Source organism: Lemur catta, chromosome 1 (genome assembly GCF_020740605.2).
Source record: "Lemur catta isolate mLemCat1 chromosome 1, mLemCat1.pri, whole genome shotgun sequence".
Classification (NCBI taxonomy): domain Eukaryota; kingdom Metazoa; phylum Chordata; class Mammalia; order Primates; family Lemuridae; genus Lemur; species Lemur catta.
This window is the reverse complement of record NC_059128.1, coordinates 149,137,672-149,162,890: the sequence shown is the minus strand read 5'-3', so window position 1 is coordinate 149,162,890 and position 25,219 is coordinate 149,137,672. Positions and strand designations below refer to the sequence as shown.

The window sequence follows — 25,219 nt, the reverse complement described above, 5'->3', positions numbered from 1 at the left end:
CAGCCCTATATTGAAAGATGCCTGGCACAAAAAGAATATAAATTCTTAAGATTCCACTTACATAAAGCTTAAAAAATAAGCAAAATTTATCTATGACTTTGTGAGGCAGTGATGGTGGGTGGGGGTACTGATTTGAGGGGGCACACTGGAAGCTTCTGAGGGTGCCAGTAATCTTTCTTATTTTGGTGCTGGCTATATGTGGTCACTGTGATGTTTCGAACTGTACGCTTGTAATTTGTACACTTCTGTATTGTATATTTCAATAAAAACTTTAAGGATTTTGGGAAAAATGTATTCAAAGGAGGATTAAAAAGAAGTTAGCTTAAAAACAAAAAATGAAGTTGTAAAACAAACTTCCTTGCAAAAACTGGTACAAAAATAGGTTCAAAGTTTAAACATGGTAAACGCTAGGCTTTAGTTAAAACTAAATCCCAGATACAGTGTACAATTTACAGTAATCTTAGGTAACAACTCAATTCCAAAGATTTTTCTAGTACATGCTCAACATCACACACACAAAATGAGTTGGTTTATGCATGCAAACACCGTAGCTGATATATCAAAATGTACCACAATACACAGTCTGCATTCTTTTTTTCGTTAGTTCCACTTATTTCATCAAATACTAATTTAGAGAGAAAATCTACACTGTCCTAATTGCAAAACCCTTTCTGGATGAAATATTTTATCAATGGCATTTTTTATCTCAAATATTTTATGAAACCAAATGTTCTTACAAATTAATTTTTCTATGCCTAGGAACACCCTGTTTTTCCCACATGGAAACAATTGTTGCCCTCTCATATATTTTTGACATTAAATTATAAAGGTGTCAAATACTATTATAAAACTAAACAGATTTTATAGTTTTAATGAAAGGATTGTGCTAGAGAATAGAGGTATTATCTTCAAATACTTTAGTGAAAAAAACCTTTGGAATATATATTTTTAAAGTAGTAACAAAGACCAATTTAAAGGGCAGTAACCATTTTGGTCCCAACTATCTGAAATGACTCAATAGGTCAAATGTAGATGTATTCTCTAGGTGAACCTCAATAAAAAAACCAACTTGTTCTTATGAAGCAATGAAAGCTGAGTATTGAAAACGTGCAATTAATACCAGGTGTTACCACCGGTGAGTAGCTATGCGTTAATACATCTGCCAAGCTTTTAAAACAGCTTCTTGCCATTGAATGATGACAAACAGCTATATCTTTATCTACCAGGAATGCTGAAATAATATTTTACAGTTCAAGACATGCCTGTGGGGAAGATGTGTTGATCAAGGCAAACACCCAAATTAAAGAAACTTATGGGATAGTGAATCTTATGTACTCTTATGTCTCTTAGGAAGAAGATCAGAATGTTTAAGAATTCTAGTAAGTCAAACATTTCAAACTACAGTCCACCCTCTGTATTCATGGGTTCCACATCCGAGGATTCAACCAATTGTAGATTGAAACTATTTGGGGAAAAAACTGCATCTGTACTGAACATATACAGACATTTTTTCTTGCCATTTTCCCTTAAACAATACAGTATAACAACAATTTATATAGCATTTACACTGAATTAGGTATTATAACTAATCTAGAGATGACTTAAAGCATACAGGAGGATGTGCATAGGTTATATGCAAATATTAATTCTACACCCATTTTGTATCAGGGACTTGAACATCCATAGATTTTGGTACCCAAGGGAGGTCCTGGAACCAATTATGCACAGATACCAAGTGATGACTATACTAACAAATCTTATTAGCTGACAAATACAAATTTAAATATAAGGGAATGCAACAAGTTATTTGAACCTGAATGCAGAGAATAAATACTTTATTAACTGATTACAGATGAAAGTCACAAACAAAAAAAGGGGTATATTAAGGCAAAGCCATATATATATATGTATAGACAAATCCAAAGACTGTTACCTCTTTACATTTTAATAACCTCTGCATTTTTCTTTTACACATTCAGGCAGTGTGCTTTCTTTTCTTCTCTATTAAATAAACATCTTCGCCAATATTTCTAAATTGTATTTTGAAGACAACTTATAGGATCAGTGATTGAGACAATGACTAGTGTATCAAATGCTATCTGATAGTTTTCTCAGCATATTAACATGTGTGGTGGTACATGTATGTTGGTGTGCAAAATGTGACAATTGATCATTTTCTTCCTTTTCAGTGAAACAATTTTTTAAAAAATGATTTTAATAGTCTTAACTAAGTTTGGACTTCCAACTCAGCAAAGGCCCAAATTACATGTTTTCTGCCATTCCCTAAACCCTCCTACATGTTTTAAACAGCTGTTAGAATATGATCACATGGTTGCATTTCAGATCTATAAATTCTGAGATTTTCAAAATCCAAAATTACTCCCTTAGGCAAAATGGCAATGCAAAATTATCAATGCAATCCTACATAATGTAGAATAATTTTCTTCTGTATAGCTCCTTTTATAAAAATGGGCAACCATATACACACACAAAAAAAACATAAATTTAGTCCATCTGAAAAAGCACTCCAGCTCCCTAATTCCACTTTTGAAGGAAAAGGCAGAGGCAAGTTTATATCATCCCAGAAAACTGAATAAATGGCTTTATTTGGTATCTTCAGGAAGCTTCCCCTTCCGTAGGAGATGTAGGTGTTGTAGGAGAAACTGTAACTGGTTTTCGTGTAATTCTGTCTAGTTCTGCATGAACATCTAGAACAGGCTTCTGACCTACATTGAAGGAAAGAAAAGAAATAAGATTTAGATATAAGTCAAAGTACTCTTTGCACTAACGTCTCTTCATTTAAAAATTGTTAATGTGCCAGGTGTGGGGGCACATTCCTGTAGTCCCAGCTACTCAGGAAGCTAAAGTGGGAAGATCATTTGGAGTTCAAGACCACCTGGTCAACATAGCAAGAGTCCATCTCTAAATTAATTAATTAATTTTTTAAAAAGCTGTAAGGAAAGACACCAAAATAGGAACAGTGGACTGGGCATGGTGGCTAGCACTTGTAATTCCAGCTACTTGGGAGGCTGAGATAGGAGGATTGCTTGAGGCCAGAAGTTCAAGAACAGCCCAAAAAACATAGTGAGATCCCGTCTCCAAAAAAAAAAAAAAAAAAAAGTGGTTGCACACTTGTAGTCCCAGCTACTCAGGAAGCGAAGGTAGGAAAATTGCTGAGCCAAGGGGTTTTCAAGGTTGCAGTGAGCTATGATCCCACCACTGCACTCCAGCCTGAGACACAGAGCAAGACCCCATCTCTTTAAAAAAAAAAAAAAAGGAACAGCAGTGGTGGTTGCTTCTGTGGAAAAAAAAATGCTAACACTTCCACCAACTTTAGCATATTATGTTACATAAACATCCTTAATTTAAAAATAAATTCCCTCATTTTAAATTGTGGGATCAGTTACCAAATGGAGGTAAAACTGGCACCTATCATTTAATGCCATAAGGGCCTTTTAAAGAAAAGGTATAGGACAACAAGAATGGTAAAACAGAAAATATCAACAAAATTTCAGAATCTGGAAAGAAGATGAATGGTAACAATAGATGGACAATAACAAATGTAGTGTGGATATGGATAAACTGGAACCCTCATAACCTGATGAGGGAAATGTAAAATGGTACAGCATTTTGGAAAATATTTTGGCAGTTTTTCAAAAACTTAAGTTACCATGTGACCCAGTAACTGCACTCTTAGGTATTTGCCTAGGAGAATTAAAAACTCGTGTCCACACAAAAATGAATTTCACAGTAACATTATTCATGATAGTCAAAAAGTGGTAACAACTCAAATGTCCACTAACCAATGAATGGATAAACAATATGTGGGATATCTATACAACGAAATATTATTCAGCAATAAAAAGAAATGAAATATTGATACATCCTACAACATGGATGAACCTCAAAAACATTTTGTTAAAGACATACATTGTATGATTCTATTTATACAAAATGTCCAGAAAGGCAAATCCATAAAGACAGAAAGCAGATTAATCATTGCCTAAGCTCTGGGGGAACAGAAAGGAAGAGGGTTCAAGGTTTCTTTTTGGGGAGATAAAAATGTTCTAAAATTAGATTATGGTGATGGTCTGCATAACTCCATAAAGATATCAAAACCACTGACTTATACACTTTAAATGGTATGTAAATTATATCTCAATAAAGCTGTTTTTTAAGAAAAGTGACTTGCTCCAGGTAATTGTACCTGACTTTTTGGCAGATGGTAAACCACTGCTTCCACCTCCAGCCCCGCCTCCAGGGCTACCACCACCAACACCAGGGCCTCCTGGAGAACCAGTCTTTTTACTCAACAAGCTGTTGAAGAAATTTGCCAGGACGCCTTCACTTGTAGCTCCAGCTATAAAAAAAAACAAAAAACTTTTACTCAAAACATTAGGTTTTTCCATAAATTATTATTATATTAATCACACATAGAAAACAAATAATAAAATTTAAGAGCTATAAATTTCAAATTTAAGTCGTTTGATCTTTTGAGGCTAACTATTCTTTTCATATATAAAACAAAACGAGTAAACTTTAAAAGTATAAGATTTACCTAAAAATTAGAATGTTATTTTTAAAAGGCCAAAAGCATTTTAAACAAAAAGATGTTAGATGCTAATGTATATCTCCCCTTTGAAAGGGGTTCTTCAAAAATAGAACTGTTGAGAAATACTTGCCTGAAGTATTACAATAAGTTACCTAATCCTACATGAAAACCAGTAAAAGTTCTGACAGACAAATGGGTAAAGGATAGCAATAAACAATTCACAAAAGCGGAAAATAAATAGAAGAGAAATATTATGGGAAAAGTCCTTCTTAGTATTTAAAGAATGCTAATTAGGTTGTGGTAAAATTTCAACACTCAATGTGGATAACATGTAAAGTTGAACAATCTATTTGAAAAAGCATTATTAAAAGCCATAAAAATGTACAAACTCTTTAACCCACTAATGCCATCATGGCAATTATTCCTGCAGAAATAACTATTACACATATAGTTTTGTCATGTTAATTGCAGGTTACCTATTATAGTATAAATATGAATTTCTTCAATGATCTACCATAGGACAATGATTAAATATAACAAAACTTTCATCATGGAAATGATGATACATTAAGCATACACTGTAACATGGTTTACAATATGATTAACTATGAGATTATGTCTCTAGAGACAAAGCTTAGAAGGTATTACACAAAAATGAAAATAGTAATGGTAAAAGGTAGAATTCTAGGTAGATTTCTCTCCATTGTAAAACAAATGTACTGTGCTGTTTTCTTGGGGTGGGCAGACCGAGGAGAGGGAGGGAGATACCTTTCATGTTTGGATCAATTTTTTTTGACCCAGCAGGAATAGGTGACACACTGGCAACATTGGATGACACAGATCTGTTTGGTGTTCGAGGGGAGCCTCCTGGGACTCTTGGTGAGGCATCCTATGTAAAAATAGAAAAACCACAATTATAAAAACACTAAACTTTTACCATCACAAAAGTTATTTATTTATTTTTCTTAATTACTTTTTTTGAGACAGAGTCTCACTCTGTTGCCTGGGCTAGAGTGCCGTGGCGTCAGCCTAGCTCATAGCAACCTCAAACTCCTGGGCTCAGGTGATCCTCCTGCCTCAGCCTCCCAAGTAGCTGGGACTACAGGCATGCGCCACCATGCCCGGCTAATTTTTATATATATATATATATATATATATATATATATATATATATATATATATATTATTTTTTTTTAGTTGTCCACTAAATTTCTTTCTGTTTTTTAGTAGAGACAGGGTCTTGCTCTTGCTCAGGCTGGTCTTGAACTCCTGACCTCGAGTGATCCTCCCGCCTCGGCCTCCCAGAGTGCTAGGATTACAGGTGTGAGCCACCACACGCAGCCCACAAAAGTTATTGTTATGAAAAAAAATTACTTTACAATTATCCCCCATCTAATTTTACTGGTACTTTTACACTGCAAGCCACTGACAAAATTGTTAGTAATCCTGTCTTCATTTAGAAAATATCAGAAGCCCAGCCCATCACTTTTTTTTTTTTTTTTTTGAGACAGGGTCTCACTCCGTCGCTGGGGCTAGAGTGCAGTGTCATCATCAAAGCTCACTGCAACCTCAAACTTCTGGGCTCAAGGGCTCACGTGATCCTCCTGCCTCAGCCTCCCAAGTAGCTGGGACTACAGGCTGCATGCCACCACACCAGGATAATTTTTCTATATTTTGTAGAGATGAGGTCAGGCTCTTGTTCAGGCTGGTCTAGAACTCCTGACCTCAAGCAATTCCCCTGCCTCAGCTTCTCAAAGTGCTAGGATCACAGGCACGAGCCACTGTACCTGGCCCCCATCATACTTTAAAATACTAATTTTTCTTTTTCTTTTCGTTTCCAACTCCAACTATAAAAATACTAATTTTTCTTTCAATAGCTGGGTACAATGGCATGCACCTATAGTCCCAGGTACTCGGGAAGCTGAGGTGCAATGATTGCTTGAGTCTAGGAGTTTGAGGAAGCAATGCACTATGATCACGCCTGTGAAATGTGAACAGTCACTGCACTCTCACTGGGCAACATAGTGAGAACTCATCTCTTAAAAACATACAAATAAATTTTTAAAAAATGAATACTAATTTTTCCTTCAATGGAAAAGGAAGAACTTATTGAATAATGAGGAATAGTTATGAGTATAAGCTTGGGAGTCAGATTTGGGTTCCAATCTGGATTTGTATCCTACTAGCTGTATAACCTCAGGCAAGCCACAACATCCTCACTAAAGCCTTCATTTCTCCATCTGCAAAATGGGGGTAAGAAGAGTACCTGTCTCATACTGTTATTGTGAAGATATGTAAAATGACAACACATAAATGACTCAGTACAGTCACCAATACACAACAAACACTGCAAAATAGATCTTTATATGATATAAATATTCTAAAAGAAAGTGAAGCTTCTTTTAAAATCTCACAAATTCCAGAAGCATTCTGAATTCAAGTTTATATCAAAGCACACCCATATGAGATATATATATGATTTTTTAAAAAGAACAGTATATACTGCATTTTAATACTTTTATTAAAATCTGTAATACTGACCACAGGCCTTCCAGCTGCAGTTGGTGGTTGCTTTGCTAAAAGGGACTGAGAAGAAACAAAAGAATCCCAGTTTAGACATTCGCAGCATGTATTACTGTATTTTCAAAGAAAATATATACAAGAACAGTTTACCCATTAACCATACTAAATGTGTTTGTGATGTAATTTCATACCTGAAGCTTCATAAGAAACACTTGGTCATCTTCTGCCATAATTTCCTTCTCATGCACAAACTGAAATGAGCAATACGTAAGTGAGCAAGCTTAATATACTATGCCAATACTCTTGATAACTTACTCTCTAGATTAGACTAATTAAAAAACAATTCATGAATATAAACATTACCTATATTTATATTTACATGAGTGAACTGCCCTATCCAAGCCCTATAGTAGAGCTGTCCATTACTACCTACAATGATGTAATTGTTCTGTATATGTACTATTTAACATGGTAGCCACTAGCCACCAGTGGCTACTGAAATGTGGCTAATGTGACAGAGCAACTGATATTTTATTTTAATTTACATTTAAAAGCTGCAGGTGGCCAGTGGCTACTCTACTGAACATCACAACTCTAGAGCCATGGGCATATTAATCATGTCAACAAAATTTGCTCAACAACAGTTTAGTGTTTTAAAAGGGCCAGTAATATCTCAGTTGAGTGAAATGAAACTTGTTCCTGGTTTCCCTGAAGTAAGAATATAATGGCTCTTCTATCACCTGAATAATTAGGAAAAGGAATTGCAAGTTTCCTGCTTCTACTCTTGCTATACCACACACACTGAGTCTGTGTTCTTCCCAGGAGCCAGAGTGATCCTTTTAAAAGGTTGTCAGATTACATCATTCCTCTGCTCAAACTCTCCAATTACTTTCCATCTAACTCAGAATGAAATCCAAGGTTCTTACTGTAGCCTTAAGGTCCCACAATAACTGAACTCTGCCTCTCATCTCCTACCACTCTGGCCCTCTGCACAGCTCTTTCCAGCCTCTCTGCCTTCTTCACATGTTCCTGTCTGAGTGTGTGCACTTGCAGTTCCCTGGCCTTCAACATTCTCCCCTCTTATCAGAGACCTTCCCTCCACCTAAAACAGAATTTCTCCAGGCTCAGTCCTCTCACTCACTCTCTCCACATCCTGCTTTACTTCCATAGCACTTAATCACCACTTGGCAGATGGTCTCTGTATTGCTTCATCATTTGCATCACCCTCCTTCCTATTTAGCACCTAGCACCTAAACAGTGCTCAATAAATATTTGTGGAATGAATAAAAGAAAAAGAAAACCTAAAGAAAGCATTTTGTTGGTAAAAAGAATGGGAAACATTTTTGCTGTTTCATTTTTGTATGTGTATTTCCTTTAACAGACAACCCAACCAAATACCACATCAATTGATTTTTCATTTGATCTTATTACTACTGACCCACAAACAGAAGATGAATGCTTTATATTGTGAATGTCTGGATTCTTAAGACTCAATATATGTTAAATCAAAATTATTTTTTCCTGAAATACATGTCCAAACTAAAAGCAAGCCAGTGAGAAGTATTACAGGTTGAGTGTCCCTTATCTGAAATGCTTGGGACCAGAAGTATTTTGGATTTCAGAATATTTGCATTATACTTACCAGTTCAGCATTCCTAATCTGAAAATCCAAAATCCAAAATGCTCTAATAAGCATTTCCTTTGAGCACCACATCAAAAAGTTTTGGACTCTGGAGCATTTCAGATTTCAGATCAGGAATACTCAATCTGTATGTGGAAACGTTCATTTTTATAGAACTTTTCAGAAACATCTATATATCTAACATAGAACATCATACACTGTTTACTATGATTTAATAGTTATAGAATGACATGTTACAGTCCAGACCAAAATTGAATATAGAAAACTGGAAGCTCCTGGATAGCTGTGCACTAAAGTGGATAACTAATACCTGTAGAGAAGATCCAAGATCTGCCTCAATAGGTAGAACTAAGAAAATTATTCCAGCATTGTTTTTGTGGCTTTTGGCCAAGATCTAGGTTAGAAATTTCACAGCTTCTACCCATTCAAACTGTTTAAGATCAACATATACACTCATGCCAATCCATGATTTCCAAGGCACTAAATCAGAATATGGATTCTGTACTAATACTTGCTAATATTGTTATGCCAAAGGCTAAGATTCAGTAACTAGTTGATTTGTATTTTGCTAAAACAAATCATTATGTGAATTGTACATTAGAAAAAGCCAAATTACACTTAGAAACCACCCCCCCATAGAAAAGAGTATCCTTGTCTTTCTACCTACAATCTTAAAGTTATGGAAGTACCCTTCAGTTTAAAAGCCTACATACTGAAACTACTTAAAACTGTTACCTTTCGGACAGGAGGTTTAGTTATAATGTCTTCAAAATTATCTTCTGCTTTTAATGTTTGAAAATTTTCATGTAATATTCCTATTTTTTTATCATTATCCCACCCTGCTGGACTGGAAAGAAATGCACATGATGAATTCTCAAGCATTTATATAGCCATTTTTCATTTACCACATAATCATGTAAAAGGAACATTTTTATGATGTCAATTTGACCAATTAAGGAAAACTAATTAGCTTTTTATTATAATGTCCATGTTATGTTTTAATAATTTCTACTTAAAATGATTATAAACATTCCTGATCTTAAAAAATGTCCATTACATTTTTTTCTTGGTGTGGGAAGTAATTATTACCTCCCAATTTTATTCAGGGAACTTTTCAAAAGCATGTCTAGATTACACATTGAGTCATTTATGTATCAAAATCAATTAAAGAATAAGTAGATACAATACACTAATACATGCACCCATTAGACAGTTTAGCTATAATGGCAGAGGCCTTTCAAAAAAGGGCTCAGGCCAGCAGTAAATCTCATAGGCAATGATAAATAGATCAAGGTGGGTAATAAATACAACAGTCTAGGAATAGATTCTCATCTATTTATCATGGAAAGGTTTACTGGTCCCATCTCAAAACTGAAGATGATTAATCAAACAGCAGCAACAATACATAACAAAATAATATACTTAAGAGTATACTTACATAAATACTGCATCCTTTTCCACAACAACAGCAGGAATCTTATAGGGAAATCCATATAGTTTCTGAACAATGTATTTATATACTAAGTCTATATTTTTATTTTCTTTTACTGAAGTGTAAATAAGTGCTGCACCATCTGAATAATATCATTAAAGAAAATTCTGGGCAAATTCCATGAACAGGTACCATAAAATTCTGTGTTCTCAGCTTACCATTTACATCTATATACATATGTTTCAAAAATAACTTCCAAAGGTGTATTATACAGTAAATAAGAATTTCTAAAGTATAAACATGAGCTAAAGTATAAATTAAAAAATCTTTGCATAATCAGTTGAATTTAGGAGGGTAGAGGTCTCCTTAAACCAAGACTAAATTTAGTAATACTAACACCACTACTACCTCTATATTTAAAGCACATGAAAAGACAATTTTTTTGTTTTTGTTTTTAACCTTCCTAAACTTCATGAAAGTGGAAATTTTATCAACAACTGCTTTGTTTGTACCTTTTCAACAAAAATAATTTGCACTACTTTCTCTTGTTGTTTTTACTAATCTCAGGAATTTCTTTTACCAATCCTAGGAATTAAGACTTCATAGACAAAGCTTAGGAGACTTACTGAAGAGGGCACAAAAGACCCATTATTGAGAGAAGGTGAGCCAGACAGTATCATCAGGAGGCTTTCAGGCATGACCCAAGGCAAAAGTAGATTTCATGACCGAAACTTGAAATAACATATGAGGATGTATTAACTGAAGCAGTTTCTAACTTTCATCTTTTATCCAAAAGACATGGTGGATCAAAACAGCAAGAGGCCTGTAGAAGGGGCAATGTGACTACTGACAGATGATGTGTTCAGAGTGTCCATTAGAAATTCTACGATCACCCCTTAGGGCTGTGCTCTAGCACTGACCATTGTGTCCCCAAGAGAGATAGTGACTTAGGCTAAGAAGAAATGCTGGGAGAGTGTCTAACTGTTTGACTGGAATACTCATATTTTCTAGGCCATGGCCCGAGGCTTATAAATCTAAAAGTAATATTGCTAAATATAACTTAATTTGGTATGAAACTTTACTTGGTAGAAACAATCTTAAACAAATGTTTAATTGTGTGAACTTTGCATTAATGATCTTCTCCACAATAAGAATCAATTTATGATCATTTAGATTTCTATAACTGAAAGATTTGCATTGCAATTAAATATATATATATATTTTTTGGGGGGGTAGAAATGTGATCTTGCTGTCACCCAGGCTGGACTGCAATGTCATGGTCATAGCTCACTGTAGCCTTCAATTCCTGGGCTCAAGCGATCCTCCCACGTAGCTGGCTATAGGTGCACACCACCATACCTAGCTAATCTTTTTTATTTTTTGTAGAGACAGGGTCTCACTATGGTGCCTAAGATGGTCTCAAACTCCTGGGCTCAAGCTACCCTCTTGCTTCAGCCTCCCAAAGTGCTGGGAGCCACTATGCCTGGCTTAAACAACTTTTACATAAAGATGATTTTAAACTGTCACCTCACTCACTGATAAACACATACCTCATCTTCAAATAACAGCATTTTGTATTCTTTTTTGTATTCTTTTAAAATAAACTGGCTATAAAGGTCTCTATTTTAGTGGACAGCTTCCTTTCTGATTACATCTCTATATTTACATTTAAGTACAGCATTAAATAAATGTTTAAAGAAACTGTTCTTAAATTTTCTAATCTTCAAAGATAACAAAAAAAGGGCTATAGACAACTACTTCAATTGAAAACAAACACCTTTTGTTTTCTTTTTCTTTTTTGGGGGTGGTTTTCCAGTTTCTGGAAAACTTGCTAGACAAATGCAAAAAGAGCTGTAACACTTTTGTTTTCTTTTTAAAGACACTATGTAGACAAGTGCCCTTTAAGTCAACCCTTAACTTAGGTGACATGAGGAGAGAAAGGCCCACGAAAAGGAGAAAGAACTGAAGGAAAAGAGGGAAAGGGAAATTAGCAATAATCTTATTCAGCTCGGGTTCCTGTGAGTGAGTCTTTAAATTAAACGCTCCCTAGTGAGAATAATTTGTAAATTGCAGACACTAAAAACATGTGTGTGTTACTTACTACTATCTACTCCTAATATCATTTCATTACCTTTCAGACTCAAAAAACTTTGTATGGAGAATGTAATTGCAAGGTATTTGATCCAAAAGGGCAGGTGTACTTAAAGTGTAAGTTTTCAACTGTAAATTCTTTTAAAAGCATTCACTTACAATCTTCATTTTCTCTTTTAGTTGTACATATTATTCACTGTCTCACCTAATCCTTACAATCTAGAGAAGGTTTTCCAACCCAGTGATCATCAAAATAACCCATGTAAAGCTTTTTTTCTTTCTCTTTTTTTTTTCCCCTAAATGTCAGAGTTCTCGGTTGGACTTGAAAACACTTTTAAATAAATCCTTGACAACCTCCAAATTATTCTTGGTGATCTTGATATCCTTCTGGTGTAAGCTTTTTAAAGTACAGATTTTACAGCCTCACCTTGGAATGTTCCAATCCCATAGATATTAGATAGGCACAAGCCAGATTCTGAAACCACCATGTTAGTCTATACACAGAGAAGATAACATACTAAACAAATTAAAAATGAAAATACACAAGACTAAAGATTTATCTTGACCTATAACTTACCACCAATATATGAATACAGTTTATTAATCAGACATGTTCAAGTCAACCCATTAGAATTATCCACGTACAATCAATAATTATTTTCTTAAGCATAGTACTTAAACACAGCACATCAATGTTATGTATTTCAATGCTTGTTTTTAATCTCAAAATATCCAGATACAAATGATTTGGGAATTAAAATGGAATTTCCAACTAGAGGCAGAAGGAAAAATGTTTACAGAATAAGCCCATCAGTTTAATTCTTTTACTTTAAAAAAACAAATAAAAACAGGTAAGGCACATTGCATCAATAAATATATTAAAAGGATACACTGTAAACAAAACTTCCGGATATGTGACTGAATGAAATCAAAATGTTCATCCCTGTAGTCATGTTCTTTCTCCAAAACACTAATGGCATCACACTGTTGAATTAAAATAATACAACATTAACTTTAAAAAATCAGAACTAAATATAATAATTCAAACTTCAATTTTAGATGGAAGAACATCACAAACCCACCACCCTGATGTAGTGAGTAAGCAATAGGACTCAGAATATCAACTACTCTACAGACTTTTAAAATAATGAATAATTTTAATTTCTTTAGAAAATGTACTGACTTCTACATTATATTTAATCTGGCCAGAACACCACAGAGAAAGTTTTAGTACAGAAAGGAATAAGGAATAACAAGCCAAGCTTACCCTAAGTGGTCATACTGGCTCATACAACTACTTATATTCTAGGAAAAAGATCTAAAATGTATTATAGGCTGGTCGCAGTGGCTCATGCCTATAATCCTAGCACTCTGGGAGGTCGAGGCAGGTGGATCCTTTGAGCTCAGGAATTCGAGACCAGCCTGAGCAAGAGCGAGACCCCGTTTCTACTAAAAATAGAAAGAAATTATATGAACATCTAAAAATATATATAGAACAAAAATTAGCCTGGCATGGTGGGGCATGCCTGTAGTCCCAGCTACTCCGGAGGCTGAGGCAGGAGGATTGCTTGAGCCCAGGAGTTTGAGGTTGCTGTGAGCTAGGCTGACGCCACAGCCCTCTAGCCTGGGCAACAGAGTGAGACTCTGTCTCATTAATTAATTAATTAATTAATTAATTAATAAAATGTATTCTAGTTCTATAAAACACTTCTGTATATGCAAGGAGTCTCTACTTATTCCAATTGATCTTCATTTCTTTTCTGGTGCTTTTATTCACTCTTACTACAACCTCACCAATCACAAAATAAGGGAATCACAGGTGATTTTTGAAATGCCACCTGTACAATCAATGAAACAATTCTGAATTCTGCTTGCTACAGAAAAACGTTATGGAAAATACAAAGAAGGCATGTTCAAACATTGTGACATGCAAATAACTTCACCAAAACTGTTCCAAATTAAAGGTGTGATATATAAAAATAAACAAACATTTCATAATCTTCATTATACCTAATATTAGTTTGAGGTTAAATCTGGTATGTAATTTTTTTTGCTCCATGGATATATATATAATAGAACAGAGGCTCCTTATGTAATTATGATGAGCACTTGATTTGCCCATTTTACACAAGAATGATATTTACAAAAGAATGATGTTTCTTTTTTTTTGAGACAGAGTCTCACCCTGTTGCCCAGGCTAGAGTGCCGTGGCGTCAGCCTAGCTCACAGCAACCTCAAACTCCCGAGCTCAAACAATCCGCCCGCCTCGGCCTCCCAGAGTGCTAGGATTACGGGCGTGAGCCACTGTGCCTGGCCCTGAGAGTGATATTTCAAATGATTAAAAATTATTATACTGTTGACTTAATGGTACTTTTGGTGAAGTGTAGTTTAGTAAAGAGATTTTAACCGAAATCAGAGAATCTGGACTTAAGGCAAGAAACTTTGTTTTTCAGAATCTCCGTTTCCAGAGTCTTTAAACTGATGGAATTGAACCACCATACTTCCTCCATTAGGAGACACACATTCTCCCATGCCCCTACACATTTTAAAAGTTCATCAACTGAAGTACATCTGATTTTATGAAATATAGTAGATGGTCTCTCTGGCTTGAAAATTCTATGAATCTATGACTCATTTATACTGATTCAGGACCCTTATTTAAGCTTAACATTTTTCCTTTGGAAAATAAGGCTGCTTTTCACAAGGCAAGTTGTGGCGGTATAAAACAGGGAAACATCTGCCAATAAACAGCTCTTTGCCAGATAAAACAGAACAAACCACACAACAAGGATTCCAGTGTCAGCTTTTAAATAATTGTTTTACAGAAAAGGTATAAGTAACAATTAACTATAGCAAAGTCACCATTTGAAAAACAGACAGCAGACTTTAACTTAATTATTTTAAATCCTGCCACTACATTCCTTTGTTATTGATAATTTTTGTAACACTTAAAGTAAAACCTAAACTAGGTTTTAAATTTTTTTAACCTATTTTATTCCAATGATGAATAAATTCTGTACTCTCCTTTAATTATATGTGCAAATTTTACATATTACAAAAAATATTAGTCTTAGGTTTCGAAAAAATTTATGTTCTGTCACTTTCTTAACTATTCCATGACTTAACAACAGTAAAAACATACTACTTAGGACCAAGTGGGGAGAAAAAGAACTTGTATCTATGAATTATTTTTAAAGGAAATTTGATTTTATTATAAAATGTACACAGTGTAAGAACTAAGTTAACAGAATTTTGATATCGATCCTATCAGAACCCCTTTAATAAATAAATAAGAAATCCTTGATAACTGCACATCAACTTTACACAATGAATGCTGGAGGTGTTTTAACACATTGACTGCCACCCTAGGAAAAAAAATTTTTCCTTGGGGCCATGGTGTTTTATTATGAAAATAGAATAAAAACTTTGAAAACAAAATGATCCTTTCTAATTTAATGAAAAATTTATTTTCAATTGTTTTGTATGTATGAGTTACATGCAATGCAATCCACATTTTTAGAATTAAATTGTCAATATTAACTGTAACAATAAGAACATTAACATTTTCACAAATCAACTGCAGGGTTTTGCTTCATGAGGCTCCAGGCTTAAATCTACCGTGTGTTAAATACAACTCACATGGCAGTTAGTGTTAAAAAGTCTATTCAATTTTAAGTACATAATCTGGTATTAAGAAATTAATATATCAAAATTTAATGTTGAAAAATATTTCATTTTATAAAAATTAATAAACTATCATTTTACCTATAATTATTTCTACTGAACTGATGGTACAATGAAGTTTAATTGGATATGAAAATGAAATTCAACCACAAACAGAATATTTGATACATTTTCCTTCGAGGAAACATGATTAAGATCACAAAAGCAACATGTGAGTATCATTTGATATTTTAAACTATTATTTCTATCTGTTAACAAAAATTATCTAGGAAAACTAACATGTTAACTCCAAAAAAACCTGGAAAACAAAACAGTTATTCTTCCTTGGTGAACATAAGTAGCAGAATATCTAAGAAGCAAACTAACCTTTGTGCAAACTACTAGTACTGGAATGCCCAAGTTATGTGTAAGCGTATCCGCACCCAGAGGTAAAACTACACTGTCATCTTTGTCTTCCTGTGATGTGGTATTTCTTCTCTGTGGAGAAGCTGGGAAGTCTTCTCCTGGTTCTACATATTCTTGGAAGTCTCTAATCACTGAAAATCAAAGTAAACACAGTTTAGAAATTGCTTTATTTCAGCAGGTAGCTTTTTCTGCCATAATCTAAATATATATATTTTCTTGAGTTTATACTTAGTCTTGTGTAAAAGAAGGAAAAAGTTTGAGAAATTTGTTTCAAACAATATTCAAACACTAGACCCACATTAATAATTATCAGGCAGAATCTAGATCTGGTTCAGTCTGTGCAAAATATTTTGGGCAAGTCACAATCTGTAATAGCTTTGTCTCTACCCTCTCTAATTCACAAAGGGCACTGAAGGAATAATAAATAATAAAAAAAGGGCAAAAAAATCCCACAATTTAACGACACTCCTAGAAAACTTTCTAACACTAAATTCCTTTCTCTAAACTCTTTACTCAGGTCTTTTTACCTAGGCTCAATCTTGGGCCATATTCATTCTGTAAAACTAGTACAACTTAATGAGAAAATGCTAATGCTGATAAATTTTTAGAAGTGATTTGCAAGATTGTCAAAATCATCACTAAAAAAGAAAAAGCACATGCAACATACCAAAAGCATTAATAATGTTTATTGTGACTCAGTAATTACCCTTATAGGAATTCTCAAGGACACAATCAGGGATGTACACACAGGGATTTACACATAATACTATTTTTCATGTTTAAAAGCAAAACAACAAATCTGAAAACAAACTGTCCACAGCATAGGATTAAAATGGCATGTGAGGGAATATTATACAGAGCTATAAAATGTCAAGTTTTCAAATATTTAATGCCGTAGGAAAATAATAACATTAAGAGAGAGAGAGAAAGAAAAAAAACCAAAGTATGATTCTAGCTTAGAAATAAAAAAATACTGGGAAAAACACACCAAAGGATATTTTCAATTTTTAAAAACAAAGATGTATATTACTTAATTAGAAAAAAAGCTACTTATTTTTTTAAAAAAGTAGTTATGAGCCACTTCCTCTTTGGATCATGAAGACTGACTTGTATGAAGGAAAATTATTCTAATTTTATACATGGAGTCAAGGAAGAGAGAATCCTGAAGAGTTGAGTGCAGTTCCTCCAGGAACACAGGGGCATGTATGTATCCTCAGCAGCTCTGGTGGCTACCACCCTTAAGATTAGAGACTGAAATCTAACATTGGCTATCCTATGTTATCATGTACCAGAATCACCCAGAGGACTTGTTAAATCACAGATTACTGGCTCCACCCTCAAGAGTTTCTGATTCAGTAGTCTGTGTGGGGAGTGAAAATATGTATTTTTTGACAAGTTCCCAGCTGTGCTGATTGATAATGACGCTGCTGGTCCAGGCACCACACGTTAAGAATCACTGCTTTAGTATAAATTTAGACCACAGGCAATGGCCAGCAGGGGAAAAATTACAGAATAAAAGCATTTAGACATCTTTTTCTAATTTTTTTTTTCTTTTTTCTTTTCCCTCTCCCTCCCCTAGACATCTTTTTCAATGATTTAGGACATACATTCTCTTAAGTTTTTACTGTTTCCTTACATATAAATTCCAGTAAGTTGTCAATTTTCCCCTGAAAGTTATTACCAGCTAACAACAAAGCATTTCATCTATGTGTTTTCTTAGGCAAAGTATAACACTGGCAAAGGAAGGGCTCTCAGTGAAATGAAGAAATGTCACTGGCTTACAACCTGTTATAAATGATCCACATCATTTTCATAATTCCCATGAAACTGTCCCATTCACATGGGCATGTATAAAATATACTGTGTACTTTGTAAATCATAAAACCAGCTTATCATCTTTATATTTACATTGTTAACATCTTTTCAGGCATATTTCATTTTGACAAGATTGATAAGATTACTCTACTAATTAAGAAATGAAACTGCTGAAAATGAGCAGCTAAAGAAAGACTTAAGTTTTTTTCACCTTGAAAAACTGCTTTCCAAAATGAACACACACTGCCTTTTGGCAAGGAGAAAAGGTATCTCTACAAAAGTGTTTATGCCTATATATAGGTTTCTAATATGAAAGTATATTAAAACCTAGGGTGTCACTCAAACTGAACTTCAAAAACAATAGTCACATTAATGGTTCCTTCATTAAACATGATTCATAGTCAAAAATTCCTAGTAATTATTAGAGTCAGCCAAGACATTTTGTAAATGAAACCTGTATCAATAATTTCTAGACTACTCACGCTTTTGTTCCATTTCTTTCATTTCTTCAGGAGGGATTTTCAATTTGTCAACATGTTCTCTAACAACACTTGCCCATTTCTGTAAAGAATCCAAAGCAGTCCAAGGCTTTGACATATCAACAACAAGCATAACTAGAGTGTCCTTCAGGGAAATGGCATCCAGTGAAAATTTAAGGAGGCCTTTGTGATACGGGTCTCCATCTAAGATCCACACATTACATCTTGTTTGATCTACAACAGAAAAAGAAAGTTACCAAGGCAACAAGGTTAAGTCATTTCATCATCCAAGAAACAAAACTACCTGTTATTTTAGTTTGTCTCCGTAGGAGATGTCTGGCTTTGACAAAGTTCAACTATTTAGGTCACATCTACCAATTTAGTAAGGGCCTAAAATGACTTGACTGCCAACAAAAGTAGCAGCATCCTTTACTTTATATTTCTTAATCTGAAACCAGAAACTGGACATGTTTATAATTTTACCCTAAGCAGAGAGAGCGATGCATATGCAAGATATTATATGCAAAAATGACAGGCAAGGGATCTATACAAGAAAAAATGGCTCACCAAATGGAAAAAGCTGAAAAGATCACATTTTCATCAGAAAATGAAAAGATGAAATGGGAGTCAGCAAAAATCACTGAGAGAGGATGAACTGAAAAACAGATTCTTTAAGGACGGCAAGAAGGCTAATGTCTGCACCCTAGAATATCCTAAGATGCTTAGAATATCACTGTATGAACCCCAATCGCAAATTAATAAAAGTATGCCTAAACATAACTATTTACCAACCAGCATGATATTGTAATAAAAGATGACAAACCATGAAAAGTCAAAGACTAACGTGAGGAGCAGTGCACTTCAGAACAGACTTCAGGAAACTTATGTTACACATAATTGACACTCACCATCTCTGTCTTCATCATGCACATTTAAGTACAAATATTCCAATCCTCTTCCTTTCTTGTACTCCTCGATTCCCTGAATTTTTCTTATCAAGCTTGTTTTTCCAGCTCCATCTTCACCTAGAGACATATAAAAAAGGATATGTATGTCTTTTAATTATAATATGGATTATTGAAGGATGCTTTCTGGAGCTAAGTGAAAAACCCAACTGGAACTAGCTTCAACCAAAACGGTAATTTGATGGAAGATAACCAGGCAGTTATAGAATGGAAGATAAAGACTCCATCACTACCAGGATTCTCTCTCCCAGTAGCACTGCTCCTCTTGTTAAGTCTTATTCTATCCCATTACAGATTGCTTCCTCTGTGGGTAATTTTCAGGGGGAGGTAAAGTGAGACACCATAGTTTCAGCAAGCTCTACTCTCATGCCAACCCAGTTTAATCTATGAGGAACAAAAGACAAAAGAGGGAGCTCTTGGCTTTCAGTATGAAGAATTTTAGGTAAAGACTCTTAATTGGCCTGGTATTAAGTCATGTGCTCTCAGCCATGGGCCAATCATGGAGGATGGATGATACATCAAGACTGACCAGGACAGTGAACTGTGACCCTCACCAGAATCATGACACCATAAGAAATATGTAGCAGGAGAGAGGAGGAGAAGATGAGGATAGTAAGTTGAGCAAGAAAAAGGGTAGAGGGAATGTACAAGAGACCAAAAAAAAAAAAAAAAAAGACTTCCAAACATTAATGACAATTCATCATGTGATTTAAACTTGGCACAAGTATAAAAAATTTAAAACTAGGCTAGCTATTTGATGTTTTGGTGAAGGCCTTTTTAAACCGTGAACATGTAAATGCTACATGTTATTGTTTCATCGACTCAGTATTGCATTAATAATATTTACAGATATAAAACTGAGTTTCTTGGATCTAACAACTTATTCCTGGAGATCCATGAGTTCTCTAAGAATTTAAAAACTGTTTTCATTTTCATGTTAAGCTAAAAATATACACATATGTCTTATGTATTCTGAATGGCCATCTTTATATCTGAATGCTGCCAACTCTGACTGCAGGGTCCATCTCTGCACTGGTGTTTATAATCCTACTGGTGCCAAGTTGAGGCCAATGATATGAGCAAAACAGAGGAGAGAATGGGCACACAGGCATGCCAAACTCAAAGTTTCCCAGAGCAGTCAATACCATATTCAATTGTATTGGGCAAATTGGTTTTTTTTTTTTTTTTTTTAAAGAGACAGGGTCTTGTTATGGTGCCCAGGCTAGATTCAAACTACTGAGTGAGCTCAAGAGATCCTCCTGCCTCTGCCTCCTGAGTAGTTGAGACTATAGACACATGCCATAGCACCCGGCTACACTGGTTTTTTTATGAACCATTTTCCAATACTTCATAGCAATAAGTGTAACCTTAACAGGCAGTAAAGAATTTGACATTAAGATATCCAAAGGAAATGAAATCAGTATATTAAATAGATATCTGCACTCCTATGTTCACTGCAGCATTATTCACAATAGTCAAGATATAGAATTGGCTGGGCATGGTGGCTCACGCCTGTAATCCTAGCACTCTGGGAGGCTGAGGCGGGTGGATCATTTGAGCTCAGGAGTTCGAGACCAGCACTGAGCAAGAGTGAGACCCTGTCTCTACTAAAAATAGAAAGAAATTATATGGACAACTAAAAATATATACAGAAAAAATTAGCCGGACATAGTGGCGCATGCCTATAGTCCCAGCTACTCGGGAGGCTGAGGCAGGAGGATTGCTTGAGCCCAGGAGTTTGAGGTTGCTGTGAGCTAGGCTGACGCCACGGCACTCTAGTCCGGGCAACAGAGTGAGACTCTGTCTCAAAAAAAAAAAAAAAAAAAAAAAGATATAGAACCAACCTAAGTGTCCACTAACAGATGAATAAAGAAAATGTGGTACATATACACAATGGAATACTATTCAGGAAATCCTATCATTTTTGACAACATGGAGCAACCTGGAGGACATTAAGTGAAATAAAGCAGACACAGAAAGACACACTGCATGATCTTACTCACATGTAGAAATCTAAATAAGTTAATCTCATAGAAGTAGATAGTATAATAGCGATTACCAGGAGCTGGGGTGGTGGTTGGGGAGGGGGTTGGGGAAATGATGGTAATAGGCTATAAAATTTCAGTTAGATAGGGGGATAAGTTCAAGAGATCTACTGTATAACATGGTGACTATGGTTAACAATATATTGCATTCTTGAAAAATGCTAGAGTAGATTTTAAGTGTTCTCACCACAAAAATGAACAATGTGAGGTGATACATGTTAATTAGCTTGATTTAGTGATTCCACAATGTGTATATATATGTCAAAACATCATATTGTACATGAAAAATATATACAATTTTATCCAAAAAAAGAACTTGACATTAAATGAGTATTTTTCAGTACTAATTTTACAATACTATTAACTGGCTCATCAAAACGAGATTAGGTTAAAAACAGTAATGTCTATGATAATGACAATGAATCCCATGTTGATCATGCTTAAAATAGAAATAATAATCAGTAAAAAGTAAAATATATAAATATTTCTGTCTACTATTAAACCCAACACTGGCATTTAATTTCACCAAAACGTCAGTCTTATATTAATGTTGCTAATTTGAATTTTATCAGTTCCATAGCTTTTATGATATCTAATTTATAATTTTTGATTTTGTAGTTGTTCGGGAACTACAAGCAAAAAAAAATTATATCTACTCACCTCAGCGGCCATGGGCACTAGACTTTATAATAAAAATAATTTAGGCTGGGGTGCGGTGGCTCACACCTGTAATCCTAGCACTCTGGGAGGCCAACAAGGGAGGATTGCTTGAGGTCAGGGGTTCTAGACCAGACTGAGCAAGAGCAAGACCCTGTCTCTACCAAAACCAGAAAATATTAGCCGGGTGTGCTGGTGTGCACCTACAGTCCCAGCTACCCAGGAGGCTGAGGCAAGAGGATTGCTTGAGCCCAGGAGTTTGAGGTTGCTGTGAACTATGATAAATAATGCCACTGTACTCTGCCTGGGGCAAGAGAGTGAGACTCTGTGTGTGGGGGGATTTAAATCACCATATGAGGAGATCTATGAAAACTTTCTTTTAAAAGGAGACTGAATCTGTTCTAGAACTAGAATGAAAACAATCAAGATTTCTTGTAGTCTTTACTTTTGACAAGATATTCTCCAGAAAGAAGTCCTATATATAAGTTAAAATGATACCAACTGAACTCTGATCATCCCACAGAAACGACATTATGTATTGTAAGTAAAAACCTAGTGCCCAGCCTTATAAGTGAAGCTTTAATCAATAATACAATGTTCAATAAGTATTTTATAAAGTATATATAGATCCACTAAAATAGGCAGTAGTCAGATAAAACTATATTTAATATGACCAGGGTTTATGTTATTTCTTTAATTTCCACTTTAAATGTTAGAAATTGAAAAAATACTAGCTTGATTGAACCATTCCACAATGTATACATATTTCAAAACATCATGTTGTATACAATAAATATATACAATTTTTATTTGTCATTTTATAAAGGAAAGTAAAAAGATACCTTCATAAGGGTCAAAAAATTCAGATGAATTTATTTCAATATATATCTTAGTGTTTCCAATTACTTAAATATAAAGCTTTCTGAATAAAAAATATATACTTGTAGAAAATCTCAAGCATAAGCAAAACTTTAAAAAATCATAATATCACTTAGAAACAATCATTGCTAAGTTGGTTATCTCTGATGGTGATGTTATGGGTGATTTTTAAAGTAACAAGATTGTGTCTCTTCCTTTCAGTTTATCTAATCCATAACTTTAAAGGCTTAAGTCAGCAGACTCAGAACAGATTCTGAGCCTGCATTTAAGACATCAAAAATATTGTCAATCTTAACTACATATGCTCACTATTTTAAGTTCTTGCAGCCATCATAGAGCATGGTTATCTCCTTTTTCTAAGGACTGAATACGAGTGGAATAGTTCTCCTCTTATCATGAGACAGGAGTTGACTCCTCTCAGTGAATGCCGTCATTCATTCATTTCGTTGAACTAATTAACAGTTCTCAAACATGTATCAGAATCACCGGGGGAGCTTGTTAAAATACAGATTGCTGGGCCCCACTCCAGAGTTTCTAATTCAGTAAGTCTGGGGTGGGGCCTGAGAATCTGCATTTCTAACAAGTTCCCAGTGATGCTGAGGCTGCTGGTATAGGGAACACACTTTGAGAAGCACTGCATTACACACTTACTACACTAGGCTAAACACTAGGAAACAAAGATCTCTGTGTCAAAGTTGCTGTCCTTTAGGAGTCCATAAATTGGAGAAGGAAATTGGAGACAATTTCAAGATACTGTCATTAGGACCACACCAGAGATGAGTAACAAATTAGGAAGTCAGCCCAGAGGGAAGGAAGAGCCTGGTTTTGCTTGGAAGTCAGACGGCTTTGCAGAGAAGGTAACACTTCAGTCAAATCTTACAGGGTTAATGAACCATGGAGAGCTAGTCATTCCAGAGAGTAAGGAAAGCACGTACAGAGAGACCTGGAGGCACAGAAGTGTCCTTTTAGAAAGGACAAATAATTTGAATTCATTAAGTTTAGGATGTCAGGTGGAAAGGAAGCAGAAGGTGAAAACAAACAGAAGAGGCCAGATCATGAAGAGCGTCTTATGCCATGCTGAGGAGGTCAGACTTCATCCTGAAGATGACGGGGAGCCACTGGCAGAGTTCTGGTATCGTAGAAAGACTGCTATGGCAAAAGTGTGGAATAAGTTTAGGAGGAAGGAGCTAGACAATAGACTATTACTGGAATCCAAGCAAGAAATGAGGCAGGCCTGAACTAAAGCATAGTGGCCAGGGGAGACAGCTGTACTCAAAGACTGATTTGGTTAGGAGTTGGCAGAAGAGGAAGACACAGAAGTCAGAAAAGACTGCCTTGCCACAACATGAGTAACACCACTCTCCTACCACCTACCTCTGAGGTGGTTGGTCCTAAGTCGTCTTTGAGGCTGCTCTACTATCTCCACCCAACATTTGTGTTGCCCAGGGTTCCTACTCTTTTCTCACTCTATATGTAAATTCACAATCTGCATAATCCATGACTACAATTCCACCTAAAATCTGATGAGCTGTATAGATTTCCTTCCAGCCTTAGCCTCTCCTGAACTGCCTACTGATCATTACTACTTGGATACCTCACATTTCAATATACCCAAAGCAATATTATCTTGCCACTTCCCCCAAAACATTCACTTACATAAATATTAATATAAGATTCCAACCTTAAGGACTTTACATCCGCCATTCTCTCTACCTGGAACACACTCTCTTCAGAAATCTGCATGTTGCCTAACCTTCTTGCCTTTCCTCAAATACCATCTCCTCAGGCCTCCCTGACTACCTCACTTAAAATTACAACCTCTCAACATTCCTTATTCCTTCTTGTTTTATTTTCCTCCATTGAACTTACATAGTATGTATTCTACTTAGTCTCCCCCATCCTCAAAAGCAAGCTCCAGAAGGACAGGCAATTTTGTCTGTTTTGTTCACTGCTGCAGGCATCCCTAATTCTTAGAAAGTACCTGTGACAGATATTAACTCTGCTCCCTTCACAGCAAAATGTGTATTTATAAGCCTCCTACAGAGCAGCC

The 25,219-nt window shown here is 35.2% G+C and overlaps 1 protein-coding gene and 1 non-coding gene across 2 annotated transcripts in view; both read right to left on the bottom strand.

The window, feature by feature from the left end:
* Positions 1 to 1,818: 1,818 nt before the first annotated feature.
* The window catches only part of DYNC1LI1 (dynein cytoplasmic 1 light intermediate chain 1), a 35,222-nt gene continuing 11,821 nt past the window's right edge, over positions 1,819 to 25,219 (bottom strand). Inside the window, exons 3-13 of the mRNA XM_045537508.1 lie at positions 19,532 to 19,648; positions 18,627 to 18,857; positions 16,291 to 16,460; positions 13,131 to 13,224; positions 10,156 to 10,291; positions 9,453 to 9,564; positions 7,267 to 7,326; positions 7,094 to 7,138; positions 5,321 to 5,441; positions 4,208 to 4,360; positions 1,819 to 2,726 (exon numbers count right to left, since the gene is read on the bottom strand). Of these exons, the coding sequence (XP_045393464.1) occupies positions 2,617 to 2,726; positions 4,208 to 4,360; positions 5,321 to 5,441; positions 7,094 to 7,138; positions 7,267 to 7,326; positions 9,453 to 9,564; positions 10,156 to 10,291; positions 13,131 to 13,224; positions 16,291 to 16,460; positions 18,627 to 18,857; positions 19,532 to 19,648 (1,349 nt within the window). The 3' untranslated portion in view covers positions 1,819 to 2,616. The remainder of the gene's footprint in view (positions 2,727 to 4,207; positions 4,361 to 5,320; positions 5,442 to 7,093; positions 7,139 to 7,266; positions 7,327 to 9,452; positions 9,565 to 10,155; positions 10,292 to 13,130; positions 13,225 to 16,290; positions 16,461 to 18,626; positions 18,858 to 19,531; positions 19,649 to 25,219) is intronic.
* LOC123631272 lies at positions 11,953 to 12,011 on the bottom strand. The gene has a single exon (XR_006733114.1). It is a non-coding gene; the product is annotated as a U7 small nuclear RNA (small nuclear RNA).